The sequence below is a fragment of the Schistocerca gregaria genome, chromosome 1, assembly GCF_023897955.1.
Source record: "Schistocerca gregaria isolate iqSchGreg1 chromosome 1, iqSchGreg1.2, whole genome shotgun sequence".
Lineage (NCBI taxonomy): Eukaryota > Metazoa > Arthropoda > Insecta > Orthoptera > Acrididae > Schistocerca > Schistocerca gregaria.
This window is the reverse complement of record NC_064920.1, coordinates 862,817,623-862,838,131: the sequence shown is the minus strand read 5'-3', so window position 1 is coordinate 862,838,131 and position 20,509 is coordinate 862,817,623. Positions and strand designations below refer to the sequence as shown.

The following is a 20,509-nucleotide window of genomic DNA, read 5'->3' as shown; positions in this document are numbered from 1 at the left end:
CTTTAAATCACTCTCTTGTGATAGTTTCATAATTTTCTTTCACTTTTCACTTTTCACTTTTCACTCTTCACTCTTTATTCTTGTCCATTTTGCTCCATAGCCCCCCCCCCCCCCCCATGATCTCCACTCCACTCTCTCCTTCATCCTATTTATCTCATTCCTTTCGTTTTTTTTAAGTCAGTGCATTATTTGTTTCGTGTGTGTTCTCTTACCTCCTAATTTTCTCCTCTGTCTTTGTACCCCCTCTATTTTTTCAGATTTTTTTCATAACCTGCAGTTTCATTAATTCATTTATACATTTCTTATTTTCCTCAAACCCTTCCACCTATCTTCCATTCAGCAAGAATTCCTATTTTTACAATAATGTGTCATATGCTGTCAAAGCACATTTCTTAAAGTTGTTTTGACTAGTGCACACTTTCAAAGTAATTAGTGTTGACTACATCCAAAACCTCTTGGAAAAGTTCTTCAGTAATACTCTGTAGGCAGAGATGGCTGCTACTGGTAATTCAAACCAATATTTGAAGACTGCTTTCTCACTTCCCAAACAAAGTATAAATCACATGGGACCAGAACAGGGCAGTTAAACAAATGTGAAGCAAATGCAAACTGTTGCTGTTGCTGAGTGCCTCAACTGATTTTAATTTACAGTATTGTTCCCTTATTGTCTGAATCTATTAAACAAATGGAAAAAAAGAATCAGCAATACAGATGTCATTATTCACTTTGAAATGTAAAACATTACAGTTACTAACTGCATGTTTCAACTCTAGGACTGAAAGTCCTAGAGAGTATTACTTAAACCATTTATTATAGTTTGACAATGTTTAATTTCATAATAATGTATTATTCTGAAGGGTGCTGTCAATGTTTTTCTATGGAACTGATCAGATATTAGTTTTTCTTAAAACTTTCAAGGTTTACCTCTACATTTTGAATAAAAGATAATAAATCCTATATTCATAATATTGAGTGTGTAATTAACATATTACAGAATAAACAATATATTTTTACAAAGTGCATATTTACTACATTGTTCTGCAATGCATCCATTGTAACAGGGCATAAAGTAGACATTTTCGTTTCTTTCCAGATCTGTATTGTCATTCCAGCCTTCTGAGTGCCCCCAGCAGGAATTGCTGCATGTAACATGCAAGGATTTGGAATGTGGAATACGTCCACAAGCTGTAAACCAGTGGGCTAGGTATCATAAAACAAATGTTTATATTATGACAACTAGTTTTACTGCCATATGTACTGTTCAGACTAAGATCCATTATGTGCTAGGTGGTAGTATAGTTTTTTTTAACTGTTATATGATAGAATTTCTGTGATTTTATTATCATCATCATTACATGAGGTGAGTTGTGTATCAGAGGAAATAATATGTTCCTTGACCCTTCTGAGAATGTGTACTGTTGAAATTGTGGGACATAATTTTTTGTGTTGCTCACAAGGGAAGTACACACTGCACTTCCTTCAGATTGAGTGATAAAATGGCACCAGTGGATAGCCCATTAAACCTGAACTCAGAGAAAGCATGAAAACGAGAAAAAGGTGTACTGAACAGTGAAAAAAGAAGCTAAATAGAAACAGTAAATGGTCCAAGCTCAAGATGTACAACATCGAGCGACTTGCAGGAACTAAGGTGTCATGGTTGTTTGGTCGCAATGTTAAACTGCAAAGGGGGAAATCCATGTTCAAACCTCTCTCATGTGCTCCCCTTTATTTTCCCCATAAATTTATGAATTGTTCATCTGTCATTGATGTGCCTGTTCTCCTTCTGTAGTCTTGGCAATTGTCATGCTACACCTTGTTTATAGAATACAAGCCATGTGGTAAGACTATATTATCATTGCAAGTAAATGCAATGAATAGTGAGAGCAGGAGAGATGTCTAGTAGATCTCTCACAGAAATGAAAACAGCAAAGAAACAGGTATGAGCTATGTTAAAATGAAGGTATTCAAAAGTCAAAGCATCCAAAAAGGAATGAAAGAGGAATAACATCTGGTACTTGAGTAGAACAAATAGGTGGTTCCTTCATTACACATCACCATATCAAATGGACATTACATCACAATACACACACAACTTTGAATACAGTGAAAACACATGTCAGTGACCAGATGGACAGTTCATAATTTTGTGAAAAAAGTGGTGCATGAGGGAGATTTAAACCCAGATCTCCACCTTCACAGTCCAATGCCATGACCACATGATGCTGAGGCCAAGGTTACTCAATGCTGCACTGTCTTGTCCATTGTTTGTATTTCATTTTGCAGTTGCTGATCATCTTATGGAGATAGATGACACTCTACTTCTACCTTATGATTTGCACCTCTTTCTTCATGTATTATCCGTATAATGCTTTTCCACTTCTTCCATTTCTTATATCATGTAGTCTTCACCACAGAAAGTAAATCCAGCCCTTCATCCTTTTCTGGTTCATGTTCATGACATGACGTACAATGATTAAAATGGTATAATTTTATTACAGCTATTATCTTCAAATTTATTTAAATCTACATATAATAATTGCAGTAGAACTTTAAAAATTATTTAAAAGTGGGGCAACTTGGCCCTCTGTTCTAGAAGTAAAACACTAACCAAGAATCAGAAATAATCAGTCTTGTAAAACAAACGTTTTGTAACATTTGGGTAAAGACAGCTGATATATAAAAAGAAAAAAATACACTGGATTGTTGTTCAGATTCAATTAAGTTTTCTATGGTATTACATGGTTGTGAAGAAAAACAGTTTAAAACTTTATAGAGTCAAGCTATTTCTGACAAGTGCCTATCAGTCAGATTGTTTAATGTTTTACACAAACACTTGACTTAGTTCTGTTAACATTTTAAACATTGAATACCCGTCTATTCCTTTGGGAAGTCTCCTTCGCCCAGTAGCCCCCTGGATCTGTTTTTCCTAATGTTAAAAGACTGAGGGAAAAGATGGGTAGTCTGTTCCTTCTACATGTCAATATTTGAAGTTGTTTTTTTACTTACTCCAAATTATCATTCTCACTCGGATCATAAGTACGTGGTGTTGTTTTAGTTAAATATGATTAATAAAAATATTATATATATCATGTACAGGTCTCGACATTCCAGGATTGTTGGAGGCGGCAATGCTGGACCTGGTTCTTGGCCATGGCAGGCAGCACTCTACAAGGAGGGAGAATTTCAATGTGGAGCCACACTTATATCAGAGTACTGGCTTATTTCAGCTGGACATTGTTTTTATCAGTAAGTAAAACCAAATATTTATTGCTGTGTGTGTTGCCTTATCTCTGTCATGTTTATATGAACAAAATACTCATGTGATGATAAAATGTACATCTCTTTAATACTCAAGTACAACCATAGGATAATGAATTCATATGAGTTTCAGATCATTCAATTTATTTATATTTTGTTAAAACGCTGAAAGGCATAATCAGTCTTAAATGATGATGATGATGATTTGTTAAAATAATTGCTAATTGATAAATTGTTTTTTTTTTTTTGGGGGGGGGGGGGGGGGGGAGTCCTGCTACATTAATTAAATTTTTGCTCACAAATGAAACTGTAAACTTGTTGGGTACATAAAAAAGTACTTTATTTTTCAATTGTGCCAGTAAAAATTTGTAAATTAGTTGTTCAAACAATGGAATGGATGGCATCAATGACCAACGAGCACAGTAGTAATTTGAAGTGAAAATATCTGTGGCAAAGGCAACTAACATTTCATTTATTATTATTACTATTTTTATTATACATCAAACTGCCAAGTATATGAGCTGGTGCAAAATATGAAAAAAATAGGCATATGAAAATCAGTATTTACGTCTAACGTGTTCCCGTGAATTCATTGATACAGAATGCCCGTGATTAATTGAGACTGTTTAATTTTCCTTCTCTTACATATGTTACTACTAACCATACAGGAGAGCCGTTGAGTTGCAGACAGGTACAACAAAATGACTGTTAAACATTTGAACACACACACACACACACACACACACACACACACACACACACACACACACACACACACACAAAAGCATGATTCACACACACGAACACTGTCTCATGCTGCTGAGGTCTCTGGTCAAACATGTAGCAGTCTTTTTGTTGTGCCTATCTGCAACTAAATGTCTCATCTATATGCTGTGTGGATATATCCATTCCATCATATTGTTGTTGTTCTATGTTGTTGTTATAGGTTTCAATAACAGGATGAATATGCTTTGGAAGCTGAACACAAATAGTGACAAGGTTCGATAGCAGCTTCTCATTTGTCACACTCTAATATATTATTAGCCCAGCAGCAGCCACTCAACTGAGGAGATGATGCTAAGTTACTGGCAGAATTCAGCTGGGCTAAAGTCCCACTTCCAATAGGTTAAATGTCACCACTGTCTTGCCTCATGCCCCAGCATAGTCATATAAGCAAGAAGGAGCTTCTGCCAAGAATACATTACACTGAATACATAGACGTACTAAATATATGCAGTAATTAGAGAAAATTTAATTATTTCCAGCTGGGCTACTACAGAAACACTCAGGAATGTGATGCATGTTAATTACACTGTTGACCAATTTTTGTCATATTATTTACTACAAAGGAACATTCTCAGGTTTAAATAAATGATCTTAAATGGAACTTGATGGGTATGTAGAGGGTTCAAAATAATACAATATATATGTCTTTTCATTTTTGCCCACTTTCATTTTTAAGATGTAAAACGCACCCTGAAAGGTAATTTGGCATATTAGGTTTATAGGGAATCTATTCAAAACCGTCAAACATTTAAAAAAATGTATGTCATATAAGATGTGCTATTGCCAGTTTTTGGGCTGCACTCAGCCTCGTGATGCCAATTGAGGAGTTACTCGACCGAATAGTAGCGGCTTTGGTCAAGAATACCATCATAACAACAGAGAGTGTAGTGTGCTGACCCCACGCCCCTCCTATCTGCATCCTCCACTGAGGATGACACAGCAGTTGGATGGTCCCAGTAGGCCACTCGTGGCCTGAAGATGGAGAGAGAAACCTGTATACAACTTCTGTAACAATCAGAAATTATGCATAATACTGCACCACCATTAATTAAATTTGCAAAATGGAAACTTTTGCTACAACATAAATTAAAGAAGCTTTCACGCCAGCTCTGTCCTTGTATATTAAAACTAATTATTGAAATGGCGTTTTTTTTTTTTTTTTTTTTTTTTTTTTAAATCGGTTGTACACAATGAGGTGCCAATCATGTCAGCATATCTAATTAAAATATCTAAGTGCTTATTATTACACCATTTTTTTTTACTTATTTGGGTTTATGCTTTAAATTGTTGTTTTTAGGTTTTAAATTCATGTTTCTTAGTCTTTTAATTTGCCGTTTCACATGTGTGTACAAAGATGTGCTGAAAATTAATGCCTCCAATTTTTTTTATTCTGTTCTAGTATCAGTAGAGGTATTACTCAGTTGACTTGCCTGTATTTCTGATGCAAGTGCCTATATTGCCAGGTTAAATAAATAAATAAATAAATAAATAAATAAATAAATATATTGAAAGTTGTGTATGTTGATGATTGTATCAAAATCAGTAATGTGCAATGATGGGTTGCTCGTGCTTGTGTTGGTGTAAATAGTAGTGCTAAAATCAACATGTGTGATGAAGCACAGAGTGTTACCAAAATTTAAAGAACACCTTTGGGGACTTAATGTTGATAGTAATGAAGCAGTGTAAGCAGAGGTGAGAGTGTGGCTCTAAAAACAAAGTTAAACATTCTACAATGATGATATTGACAAACTAGTCTGTTGCTGAGAGAAATGTGCTGATAACCAGGATGACTAAGTCGAGAAATACATGTGTAGGCATGAATAATAAATATGTAGAATGTTAATAGAGTTAGCTTTAAGATTTTTCACACAAAGGTCAAAGGCATGACTTTTCAGCACTCTCTCATATTTTGTCAACTGAAAATAATAAGCAACTTGTTATTATGATACAAAATCATCACAATAATGACAATCTGTAAAGAAATGTTTAAAATGTAACATGTTTTTACACCATGCACATAAAATCATTGAGATTTCTTCACATAGTACACATGATGGACAACACTAAATGAAACAAAATTCAGCAGGATTCTCAAATAATGTTTGGTGATCCTCTAAATATCCATGTTTCTACCCCATTTTTTAATAGTTTTAAAAGAAGCTAATGGAATGTTTGGACTGAGAATTCAAGAATCTCTTTTTGAAGTCCCAAATGTTCTTGTGACATCAAAAGATATTTGACAGAATTTTTCCTGTGTGGGAGAAAAATCTGTGTTATTGTTAAGAGTGGTGGGGTAGTCAGTGTGAAAGAACTATTTTGAACTTTATACCTGTGTATAAGGAATTGTACATCTGGTTATCCAAAAAGGCTTGCAGGACAGGTACAGTCATTGGACATTTACAGCTTTTAATGTTGGAAGAACGTTGTGAGAAGATTTTCAGATCTAGCTCTGCTGAATGATTATGACATCTGTCTCCACTAGAGAAAATACACGCAAGCTGCAGTTACTAGTACATAATCAGTTCTGTTTGCTGAGTTTTTCCACTGTGCTAAAGTATGCCTGGTACAAATAAGGATATTTAGACTATCACCCACCACAATTTCACAATTCTGCTGAACTTCGTTTTATTATGCACAGTGTGTGAAGAAATTTCATTCATTTTATCTGCACAGTGTAAAAAAGTGTTCCATTTAAGCATTTATTTACAGATTACCATTATTGTAATGATTTGGTATCATAATAATAAGATACTTATTATTTTAAATTAACAAAATATGTATGTGTTTGATGCCTGTTCTTTTGGACATGTCTGAAATGCAGACACTATTTTTTGATCCAGCAGCCATTATTAATTAAGACACACAGGAATTATGGACAAGCAGGCATTGATTAAAATCAAAGGGGGAAAATTTGTGCTGGACCTCTGGTTCCTAGGTAGATGCTCTAACCTCTGAGCCATCCAGACACAGTGGTCATTTCAACTGCATGGAGCACCCTAGCATGCCTCCTGTCAGACACAAATTATGAAATTATCTACAGACTACTAATGTAGTGTGCTTTGCTCATTATTCTCATGAGTAATGATGATTTGATTATTCCCATAAGATTTCAAACCTGGTGTGCATCTGCACTGGAGAGATCATTGGCCATCTCACCTTAATTATATGTCTGTGTGGTCAACAAGAAGCAACTCGTGCACATGAGTAATTTTGAATGGATAGCGAAAAAGGATGTACACACTGTGCTCCCGGGTATGTTCGATGTTCGGGCAATTCTTCTCCTCCTGCTTTGCTGTGGCCACTGCTTCCACTGGTGTCAAATCAATTCATTTCCTCCCTCTACCTAGTTGCACAGCAAAAGAATACGTCTTTTCGAATTTCTCCAGACCCACATCAATCATCGGACCAACGCCTTTTTTCAAACCCTTCATTGTCCAGAACTTCTGGAGAGTGATGTGTGCACAGTCATCATTCTTGTAATACAGCTTTACAAGCAGAGTGTGATCCTGCATTGAGACAATCATGGCAAACATCACAGACACGAAAGGAGGAAAAGCCATGTACCTGGCATGTTTATACCAACTTCAGTGGGTTGTGTGCATGACAAGTGTTTTATTTACATATTCTGACACATACAGCACCATCTATTTATCAGTTCTCACACTATTTTTTTTCTTCTGCCTTATGTTTCCCCCTTCTCTGATAATATTCTGCTGCAATTTGATGTCATTCTGACCAGTGGTATTATTCTAGAGTCTTTTGAAAGTTTAATTATAATCACCCTGTATATAGTTATGTGAAACACATTTTTTATGTTTGAAGGTTTTGAAGATATTCTCTCAAGGGTAATATGCCAAGTTATTTTTGAGGTGTGTTTTTTCACTTAAAAGTGAACAAAATATATATTCCATTATTTTTATCCCTTTACGGATCCACCAAGTTTCATCGAGATCATTTATTTACATTTTGGAATGTTCCCTTACTGTTATAATATATTTCATCATAGAAACATCAGACCTGACATATCATGTGGAAATAATTCTGTCTGAGCTGTTATGTTGGTAGTGAAGTTAAGGATACAGTTGATAAACTCAGTTTTCTAAAATCAAATCTGTGCATGAAGAACTAAAATCATTTTGTTTATATGTGTCTCTTTACCACATCAAAACTAAGCAAGTAAGATAGAGTGCTTACCAAGTAATGTTGAAAGCGGTGTGGCACACACAAGGCATGCATCTAGCTTGTAACTTCCTATGAAACACACTCAGTCTAATGAATTGACATAGCTGAGTCATATGGCATGCCACACTATGGCAGATGAATGCGGCATGCTCTACTTTTAGCTGCACACCACATCCTTGTTATTTACAGGTTATGAACTTTCAGTTCACTAACATTTCTGCTTTGGTTGTGTGGTAGTCTGTGTACCCAGAAAAATCAGAAATGGTTCTGAGTTCAATATTCATTTTTGTTGGTCTATGGGAAAAATATCCATGTATTTTTGATCACAGAAGTACTGGATACAGCAACAGGAAAGCTGAAATTATTGTGGGAAGTGATTTTTAGTGAAATATCATTGGCAAGTACAGTAACTGGAATTCATTTAATTTGTTTGTGGAAGAGAATAAAGATACAGAACTAAATAGAATAATGTAAGGTAGTTTTCTATGAAACATCTCTGGAAATCTCTTCACTGGTTTCTGGATCTGATGTAGTATCAGCTAAACACACATTTTGTTCTGAAAAGACAGTGCCCCACTGGGGCTAACATAAGAAAGAAACTACAGAATGGATTACTCAGTTTGATAGTTTTGTAGGTTGCTGTTGGATTTCTGGGTTTTTATCTGTGTTCTTAATAGTGAAGTCTACACTGTGCTGCATATATGATGGAATAAAGACCATCATGACTGTATACTAAGTTGCAAAACAAACAAACAGCTTGTCTATCTCATTGATTTTATTCATGTAACACTTTATTGATGTATCCAACAGCCAGAGCTTTGACACTAACATACCAACAGAAAATTTTTACCTTCCTTCCATGGAAAATCCACACTTAAATAGATTCTTTTCATTAGTTAATTATCTTTGAGAATATAGCCTGATAACTTCTCCGTCAATGATACTTTAGTCATTATTGGTGGCACAAATAACACTGATAAACCTCTGACAGAATTGCGGAGGAACATGAAAGATACTTTCGGAATACATACTTAAACACACGCAAAAAACAAATGTCATAATTCATCCAATACCACTTACACATGATGCACAAGGTCTAAATGGAAAAATCAAAGCTGCAAACTGCATTATGTTAGAAAAAATCAACACTGCCACAGACGTGTGCAGAAAGAGATTATCTGTGAATTTCAAAATTTAACGCCTGATAAGAAATGAGTATACAACTGATGGTTTACATCTAAACAAACAAGGAAAGATTCACATTTGTAATAGGCTTGCTTCTTTCATATGCATGGTGAAAACTGAAAAACCAAGTAACAGTACAGAAAAAAAGCATACACAAATGGACAATCAGATAGAAAGTGCCAGTCTTGAAGTGAAAGTGCCACCCACGAAAAAACACAGTTGGGACCATTTCATTACGAAAAATAAGCCCAATGAAAGTCATACCAAGAAAAGGATGGGAAAAAAATGAAAATTGGGAACATTTCAACAGAAGAAAGGCTGGAACCCACAAATGATGAACCAGCAAGCCACACGGCAAACACCATGAATACCATCCCTGGAAAACATGAGTATTTTTTACCACTAAGTACACTAGCTCAAATGGTGAGGCAAGTGGTCAAGCAAGAAATGATTCCCTCCCTGTCGCTAATTTTAAATTACTCCATCAAAATGATCAGTCGCTCCCAAATAAACTAAATGAAATAGAAATAATATTAAGTGATCTAAATGATATTTCTGTACTATGCTTTACAGAACACTGGTTCAAACAAGATATGTTAGAGCAAACATACCTTCCTGAGTTCAAACTTGCAAGGATGTTTTGTAGGAAAATATCGAGTTGTGGGGGTACTTTGTATATATGTTAAACAAAATATTGAATTCAATAGTGTAACTAAATACCATAAAATGTCCTGTGAAAAAGATATAAAACTCTCTATTACTCAACTAGCAAGGCAAAATACAGTTATTATTTGTGTATACAGGTCATCAGATGGAGACAAAAAAGTGTTATACAATCACATGGAGGAACTCTTGGAAGAAATTCACTCTCCCAAGAAAAACATAAGTATATGTGGTGACTTTAATACTGATTTCTCGAAATCCAATTAATTCAGAGATGACATTATAAATTTACTACAATCGTTCAAAATCAGTCCAACGGTAATTGAACCAACTCGAGAAAAACCTACCTCTGATCAATAATAGATGCAGATCTTGATAAATACGTGCAAATATGCCTATAACACACAAGTTGTAAACATGGGTTTTAGCGATCACTGTGCTCAAATTCTTGCAATTAATGTTTCAGGACACCAAATTCCCAGTCGAACACAACACACTGTAAGGAATTTCAGTGTAAAACATGTGGAATATTTTTGTTCTTTCTTTAGAGCGTGAAAGTTGGAAAGATGTATATGACTGTAATAAGACCAGTGAGAAATATAAGTTTATGGCTGCATTCAAACATTTTTTTTAAAAGGGATTTTTCCCAAAAAAAAAACCTGTGTTGAACCATACTCAAAAAACAAACAAGTGAATTACAAAATGGATAAGGACAACATGTCAAAATAAAAGGAGATTGTATGAGTACTCCAAGCATAATACAATCCTGACTTTATTGCATATTTCAAAAGATACAAATGACTAACAACACGAGTTATTTCAAAAGTAAAAGAATTAGAAAATGACAAAATATTGTGTGATTCCAAGAATAAAACTAAAGCAACCTGGCAAATTATAAGGAAAGAAGTGGGTACCAGGCCAGATAATCACAATAATATAGAGCTGATTATGAATAAAAATTAACTAATTGACTCCAAACATGTTGTTAGTGCTTTCAGCAATTATTTCTCAAACATAGCACAGCAGTTAATGAATACACACCATCACAAACAGCACTCCACTCAGATGGAGAAATTCATTCAAACACATTATTCCTGTATCTAGCAACACCTGAGGCACTGTAAAAAAAAAAAAAAAAAAAAAAAAAAAAAAAAAAAAAAAAAAAAAAAAAGATTACCTAATAAATATTCAGTGGGTGTTGATAAGATGCCGGATGCTATTATCAAGGCTAGTGCAACATTTATTATGGAACCTGTAACAGACATAGTAAATTCATCTTTTGAGACTGGTGTATTGCCAAATAATCTAAAAACTGCAAAAGTAACATCTTTGCATAAGAAGGGTGCAAAAAGTGATATTGCTACTTACAGACCAGTTTCAGTTTTGTCAGGCTTCAGAAAAATTATGGAAAAATCTTCCTTAGAAGATAAACAGTATTCTTAAATAAAGAGAAGCTAATAAGTGACTCCCAACATGGGTTCAGAGCTAAAAAGTCAAATCAGTCAGCAATTTTTGCCCTCTTAAATGAAGTATTAAAAGCAGTGGATGATAAACATAATATGGGATGTTTCTGGATCTAAGTAAAGCCTTTGATGTAGTTGATGATGGCATTCTCTTGTGTAAATTACACTACTGGCCATTAAAATTGCTACACCATGAACATGACATGCTACAGACATGAAATTTAACCGATAGAAAGAAGATGCTGTGATTTGCAAATGATTAGCTTTTCAGAGCAGTCACACAAGGTTGGTGCCGGTGGCGACACCTACAACATGCTGACATGAGGAAAGTTTCCAACCGGTTCCTCATACACAAACTGCAGTTGACCGGCGTTGCCTGGTAAAACGTTGTTGTGATGCCTCGTGTAAGGAGGAGAAAAGCGTACCATTAAGTTTCTGACATTCATAAAGGTCAGATTGTAGCTTATCACGATTGCAGTTTATAGTATCGCGACATTGCTGCTCTCGTTGGTCTAGATCCAGTGTCTGTTAGCAGAATATGGAATCGGTGGCTTCAGGAGGGTAATACGGAACGCCATGCTGGATCCCAATGACCTCGTATCACTAGCAGTCGAGATAACAGGCATCTTATCCTCATGGTTGTAACCGATCGTGCAGCCACTTATTGATCCCTGAGTCAACAGATGGGGACGTTTGCAAGACGACAACCATGTGCACGAACAGTTCAACAATGTTTGCAGCAGCATGGCCTATCAGATCGGAGACCATGGCTGCTGTTACCCTTGACGCTCCATCACAGACAGGAGCGCCTCCGAAGGTGTATTCAACGCCCAACCTGAGTGCACGAATGGCAAAACATCATTTTTTCGGATGAATCCAGGTTCTGTTTAAAGCATCATGATGTTTGTATCTGTGTTTGGCGACATCGCAGTGAACACACATTGGAAGCACTTATTTGTTATTGCCGTACTGGTGTATCACCCAGCGTAATGGTATGGTGTGCCATTGGTTACACACCTTGGTCACCTCTTCTTCGTATTGATGGCACTTTGAACAGGGGACGTTACATTTCAGATGTGTTACGTCCCGTGGCTCTACCCTTCATTTGATCCCTGCGAAACCCTACATTTCGGCAGGATAATACATGACTGCATGTTGCTGGTCCTGTACAGGCCTTTCTGGATACAAAAAATGTTCAACTGCTGTCCTGACCAGCACATTCTCCAGATCTCTCACCAATTGAAAACGTCTGGTCAGTGGTGGCCAAGCAACTGGCTCGTCACAACACACCAGTCACTACTCTTGATGAACCGTGGTATCATGTTGAAGCTGCATGGGTAGCTGTACCTGTACACGCCATCCAAGCTCTGTTTGACTCAATGCCCAGGTGTATCAAGGCCGTTATTACGGCCAGAGGTGGTTGTTCTGGGTACTGATTTCTCAGGATCTATGCACCCAAATTGCGTGAAAATGTAATCACGTCAGTTCTAGTATAAAATATTAGTCCAATGAATACCCGTTTATCATGTGCATTTCTTCTTGGTGTAGCAATTTTAATGGCCAGTAGTGTAAGTAATTATTGAATTAGAGGCCAGTCTGAAAAATGGATCCACTTGTACCTCAGTAATAATCAGCAGATTACAGAAATAAATCACAAAGATAGTGAAACACAAACAATTTCTAGCTCTTAGGGTGATGAACAGAAAAAACAAGTATGGAGTCCCACAAGGGTCAGTTCTAGGACCTGTCATATTTCTGCTGTATGTAAATGACTTGGCTAGTAAACTAAACGATGGAACCACTATACTGTTTGCAGATGACACTAATACTCTAAGTAAATCATGGAATTAGGAAAATCTGCAGAAGGCTGCAGTATCAGTTATGTGTACCTTAACATACTGGTTCAAGGCCAATAGGCACATCATAAATTCTGAAAAAACTGTAGCAGTTATTTTTATATCACACAAAATCTCCATCCCACAAACCCTGGTTGCACTATCGAAGGAAAAAATGTGTTGAAGGTCAGTCATACAAAATTTCTAGGTGTACATGTTCAGGCAGGTCTGAAGTGGGAGGTACACCTAAACAATTTAAATGAGAAACTGAATTCACTAGTGTATGCTGTTAGAATCCTCTCTTAAAATACAAGCTGCTCATCAGTGATGACAATGTATCATTGCAGTATACAGTTGCTACTTATGTATGGAAGAATGTTTTGGGGGTATTCCACAAATACTACAACAACATTTAAAATACAGAAAAAGATTATCAGGGTGATAAAAAAATCTAATTGTAAGGATTCCTGTAGACCCCTTTTTAAAACTCTGAAAATATTGCCACTGCCTTGCCTGTATGAAGCAGTACACCTGAAATGCATACGAACATTAAATGCATTTAAAATAAAGTTAAAACAGTTCTTGCTTGACCACTGCTTCTATTCTTTGTCTGAGTTTATGGAACATCATAATAAGTAAACCTCATGTACCAAATTTCACTAATTGTCAATTCGTAAAATAGTTTACTTTGTGATTGTCGTATCATCTCACTTAATAACAACTACTATCACATGTAGATGCAATGTAGTACACCAACCTACATTATTATGCATTTTTATTATGTCAACAATGTAGTCAAAATGACTACTGTACTGTAAACTAACTATATTTACCACTGTACTATATCACATGTACAATGTATGTATGAAACTGATTCTTGGACCAATAAATAATAAACATTATGTGTTTCATGAGAGGAAAAGCAGTCTTCTTCCAGCAGAAGTTGAGTTTCTGGAGACGGGATCACATCCCCTACCAGTGCTTTAATGAAACAACTTTTTCTTAATACTCTCCATCATTTTTACTGTCATACTACCTGCAGAAAAGCCCTTTACCCCACTGCCCCCTACACTGTTTGCTAGCATCACAGAGTCTACAGGAAGGTGGGAGAATTACCTGCTCTGGTTCTTGCTCCAGCGACAGATAAAATGTATTGTCGATAAAGTTAGTGAGGCTGCCTTATTAATGTCCAGCTGTGCATGGTTGTATTACAATGTGCAGGATTGAAGCCCTCTACTGAGTCTGAGAAACTTAACTTCAATCTACTTTATAGGAATAAACATGGATTCTGAAAACAAGGATCACTCAGTTCATACATGAGACCCAGAAAGTAGCAGATGTAGGCAGCCAATTAGATGTTGTGTTCCTTGACTCCAGAAGGTGTAATATTCTGTTCTGCACTGGATCCTAATAAACAAAATAGAAGAATATGGATTATCAGACCAACTGGGTGATTGGGCTAAATAGTATCTAGCAAGCAGAACACAGCATTTCATTCTGAATGGAGAGCAGTCTGTAGACATAAAAATAATTTTGGGTATTTCCCAAGAGAGAGGACCACTACTTCTCACAATGTAACTAAATTATGTAGTAGGTTATGTAAGGAGGTCATCAGGACTTTCATGAGACTTTTCACAGATTATGCTGTTGTATACAGAGGAGATGCAGTGTTATGAAATTGTAGAAAAAATGCAGGAATACCTGCAAAGGATTGATTATTGGTGCATGTAGTGGCAACTGTCCCTCAACAGGAACAAATGTAACATATTGTGACCACATTGACAGAAGACCCATTATTTTATGATCACACTGTTGCAGAACAATCACTGGAAGCAGCTGCTTCCACATAATATCTAGGAGTATTTATACAAAGTGATTTAAAGTGGAACAGAGACATAAAATTTATTGCAGGGAAGGCAAATGCCAGACTGAGATTAATTGAAAGAATTCTCAGGAAATGTAGATGATAAACAAAGGTACCGTACAAAACACTCCTTCAGCCAATACTTGAATATTACTCATCAGTCTAGGATCCATATCAGATAAAATTGTTAGAGAAAATAGAAAAGATCCAAAGAAGGGCAGCATGTTTCATTCCAGATTCATTTAGTAAGTGGAAAAGTGTCACAGTGATGCTCAGCTACCTCCAGTGGCAGACACTGCAAGTGCTGCATTCTGAATTACTGTATTTTTTGCTTCTAAAGTTCCAAGAGCATATGTACCTAGGAAAGTCAACTAGTATACTGGTAAACCAATGTGTACCTCATGAAAAAACTACGAAGATAAAATCAGCCAGTTTTGAGCCCACACAGAGGCTTGACAGCAGTCCTTTTCCCCCATGAACCATTTGTGGCTGGAATAACAAAAGGAAGAAGTCACACTGGCATACAAAGTACACTCCTCCACAAACCATAAGGTGGCTTGTGGAGTGTAGATATTGATGTAACTTTGAGGATCCATATCAGTTGCTCATGCAGTTTTTTGGTCATCAAATGCATGTGGTGGTGGCATGGATATGATTTAACCAACGCCACAAGTGCCCTGAGCAATTGCATGTGATGGGGATGGCTGACCTGCAAGATCTCTCTCACAACTGTCAGTTGGAGGTGTTCCTAGTACACTGCCTCATGCACAGACTCGCTAATTAGGGACATCATTGTCCCATGAACAGCTGATCCTGAGGTCCAAACCAGAGCATAACATTGTCGGACCATTCTGTAACTGAAGTTGCAGAGATTGTGGAATCGCGTGAACTTATATCAATGGCAAAGAATGGATATTCAACCATTGGCAGATGGCAGAGTTAGGCCTGCATAGAAAACAGCCTCCAGTGCACCATGGGGTGACCCAGGCAGTCTTGCCTTCCACTAAGCCAATGTGTGTTGACACTATTAACACTTTTAATGCAGTTACATCACACCACTGCTTGCCTTTGCCTGTGTCAAGCTCAGCAAGTTGAATCAGTTACAGCTTTTTAATCGATGTTAATGGCATTTTTCTGATTTTTTTGTTCACTCTCCTTCCACAATAGTTTCCACTCAAAGGGCAAGTCAATGGTCCTACTCCAAATATTAATTGGTCCATATTTAATGGAATTGTCTCCAACAGCCAAAAAGCATCAGCCCATCACATTCTCCTTGCGTTGATATTGGATGGGTGACTGGCAATTTAGATAAGTACAGGCTTTTGGACTGCCATAATATTGTAATGTCCACTATTTCAGGTGGTGCCTTATCGTAAGCAGTGTATTCCTTCGAGGGGACAGTTCCCTATGTGTGCTCATTGTAAGAATGAGGAGTGGCGACTTTATCTGTTTGTGCTAAATTTAATATTGTCACAAAATATTGTTGGATATAGATGACACACCCACTGGATTGGGGTGTAACCCTTCCCCATTACTTACTTTTTTCCAGGACAGATGGGGAGACTTTTGCCACTACTGAATTGTTCTTTTTTATAGAAAATATTGAAGATAAGTTTGGTGAAGTTGACTCATTTTGTAAAATGTGATGTAGTTCCTTATTGATTAAAATGTCTTCTGCCAGTCAGTCAGCTTCCCTTTGTGCTTGCAAGTACTTAAGAGACATTCCAGTGTGCCTCACTCCTCACAAGTTTTCAAATACGACCACAGGCATTATCTTCCACAAGGATTATCTTCAATCTGTTGGCTTAACCATTTCAGCTACCTGAACACACTTCCAGAACCAACTCAAAGGGTGGAAATCCAGATTTGAGTCCTGGTCTGAAACAAATTTTCATGGGTGACCAACAAGTGATATTTTCATACTTAATGCAGCTAATGTCAGATCCCACAATTGTGAATAAATTTCACATGTTTAGTACAGCTTCAAGACTGTCACCAGTGTCTGTTTCTTCATAAATTGTTAAAAATGAGTATTGTGGGCTTTAATGGGCAAAATGGCAATCATAATACTAATGTTGAATATGTTTGTCTGCTTGTAACACTGTGGCGGGAATCAAAGGAAGCTGTGAGCAATGGGGTCATAGACAGTAGGACACACAGAAATTTGGGTCAGTCCTGGAAACATGCTTAGAAAGTTAAAGTGCTTTAAGTGACCACTTGGTGACAAATGGTAAATTTGGATTCGAGTCCCAGTCTGGCATGCACAAAGTTTCATTTGTTACTGATAGGTAATATTTTCATACCTAATGCAGCTGATATCATAAAGATTCTGCAATTGCAAGTAAAAGTCAAATGTTTTTGCTGTATCTGCAAATAATTTAATTTGGAACTTGTTGCAAATTCTTTAAGAGGAAGCTATACCCTTTGATAAACATCTCCCAGAGGTGTTGGAATACAGCTACTTTAATACACTTTATAGTCTACATAAAATTATGAACATTGAATTATGGTATTTATAATTAAAGAAATGAGGCAAAATAACAACATATCATACCTTTTATCACACACATCACTTCCAAGTTACAGTTTACACAGCTGTGTCTTTTTATAAGTGTACAAAATGATAGAAAAATCATTGACTCGACTTGCATATAAGAGGTTTATAAAGCTTCATTCATCACCAGGAAGAAATTGAGCTGCAACCATGTAACCTGGTGGTGGTGTTGGTCTTTATCTATATATTCACTCTTCTATACAAAACATCTTTCTTAACGAAATAAGACTCAGTAGATACCTTGGCTGTAGAAGTCTGTATTTTGGCTGTTTGGTTAACCTTAAAAATCAGCACTTCATCACTCTTAAAATGCAAGTATTACAGGTTCTACACCATATTTTGCATCTGTAGTAAGTGTAATTTAGACAGTATGCGCTTCACTTAATTTGAAAGTATCTTTTGTTAGATATTTGTGTTCCCCGCTTCATTTGTGATGTTCTTCTACACGTAGATGTTTAATTTTAGTACACAGCACTTAACTGACACTTAATATATTTTCATGTATCGTAGATCCACTTAAACCCTACCATCAGCTATTACCAACTGGAATTCATACTCATCTGACCAGGCCACAGTTTTCCAATTGCCTAGTTTCCAACTGATATGGTCATGAGCCCAGGAGAGGTGCTGCAAGCAGTATCATATTGTTAGCAAAGGCACTTGCATCGGTCCTCTGCTGCCATAGCCCATTAATGCCAGATTTCATTGTACTGTCCTAATGGATATGTTTGTTATATGTCCCAAATTGATTTCTGCAGTTATTTCAAGTATTGGTGCTTGTCTCTTAGCACTGACAACTCTAGGAAAACACTGCTGCTCTCGATTGTTAAGTGAAGGAAATTGGCCACTGCATTGCCCGTGATGGAGGTAATGCATGAAATTTGGTGTTTTCTACATACTTTTGACACTGTGGGTCTTGCAATATTGAATTTCCAAACAATTTCCAGACTAGAATGTACCGTGTTTCTAGCTCAAACTACCACTCTTCATTCAAAGTCTGTTAACACTCATTGTCTGGCCTTAATCATGTCAGAAACCTTTTCACATGAATCACTTGAGTACAAATGTCAATTCCATCAGTGCACTTCCCTTTTATGCCTTGTGTACATGATGCTGTCATCATCGGTATATTTGTGTATCACTATGTCATAACTTTCGCCACATCAGGGTATGATCTATAATGAAATATGATCATGCTGGGTGATCTATAATACTTGTATATATAACTGCAGCTGCAGAAAAGATGCCATAAATGATATTTATTCTGGAAATGCTTGTTTCTCAATAGAATGCTTGTTTCTCAATGGTTTCTTCATCTGAGGAAAGAGGGGAGATAGTACTGAATGCTTTGTCAGGAGAATAGTGGGATGAAGCAAAATTTGATAGCCCAAAGGAACAGGTTTGTGCTACTGTGTCCTGTGCAGAATGCAATAATGTGTGTTGATGGAGCAAAAACATCTCCTTGGACAACTTCCTGTGACAGCTTCCCATAACAATGTGGGAAGATACCAGTAGTAAACTTCTGGGGCAGTTTTCCTCTTATGAGTACTATCTTGCATAATCATGGCAGTCCCACCACCACCACCCACCCATCCTCTCCCCTCCAGAAAGCTAAAGGCTGGCAGTTGACCTTTGTCTCTGACATGATGTATGTGTAACTTATGCAAGTATTTTATTCTGTGACTCCTGTTATAATTTTGTGTTTACAAGAGCCTCTACCTGTGGCCATTTACTAGTGAGTATTCATTCAGAAGTAAAGTAAATGTTATATGGCTGCTATCTGAAGCCATAGCTTGAGATAATTCTTGTTTTTGTCAATTTTGTATATGACAAGAGGCACTCAGCTTTTGCTAATCTAATGTACCATCATGTGATGGAAAACGCCCACTTCTTCTGAAGAAGAAATTTTTAGAAATATCGAAACCTAGGTCAAGGGGTAGTAAACGTTTGTTTTGCAACTGGTTGGCTGATTTTTAAATCTCTTCAGATTTATACAGTTGCTTTTTCACAGCCATGTTTAAGTTTTTGATGACTAGCATTTTTTCATGATGACTAGGAGGCTAAAGAAGAAGTTGTGGGGGATGAAAGTGCACCACATTTAAACAACTGGAAGCCAAAAGGCACACAATATTGGGGTCATTAATTCATGAAGAGATTATGACTAACAAAGACCTAGTAAAGGGTCTCCTACTAGTCTTAAAGGGAACTGACTCTCTTTATTAGAATGACAGGGAGAGAAACCACACAATAAGCTAAAGTTGTGTGTGGGCAACAGGGGGTTAAGATGGCTGTTGTTTTGTCTCATATATAAAATCAAATCAAGGTGTTTAAAGAAGTCGCCTGTATTGCCCTGAGATGCTGCATGATTTTTGCTGCTGCCTCAGTTCAGCAGGCTATTGGAATGACTGTGAGGAATTGTGGACTCTTGTAGACAGTGACCTTTATCACTGTAGATGTTGAAAACTGATCCATGGCGGGTCTTCACTTTTTATACTGTTGCTTTTTTCATATGCTGGTCTTCAAGTAACAGGGCCTCCAATTTCTTGTGATTTCCAGTTCTTTAGAGAGAGTGAGGCTTCCATTTCATTCATCATGGATTATATATTGAATGCAAAAAATGAATTGCCACGCAATACACCATTTATCAATCAGTTGAGCCATTTTGTTTTGGCTTCTTAGCATCCTGCTATAGTGCTGTGGTTAGGGTTATTCAGTGCAG

At 36.7% G+C, this 20,509-nt stretch overlaps 1 protein-coding gene across 2 annotated transcripts in view; it reads left to right on the top strand.

Annotated features, from left to right (window-relative positions):
- The window catches only part of LOC126272913 (uncharacterized), a 243,142-nt gene that overhangs the window by 209,472 nt on the left and 13,161 nt on the right, over nt 1-20,509 (top strand). The window contains exons 12-13 of one of the 2 annotated variants that reach the window (XM_049976187.1): nt 1,094-1,204; nt 3,097-3,246. In XM_049976187.1, the coding sequence (XP_049832144.1) occupies nt 1,094-1,204; nt 3,097-3,246 (261 nt within the window). The remainder of the gene's footprint in view (nt 1-1,093; nt 1,205-3,096; nt 3,247-20,509) is intronic. The other variant, XM_049976198.1, reaches the window with a different exon arrangement.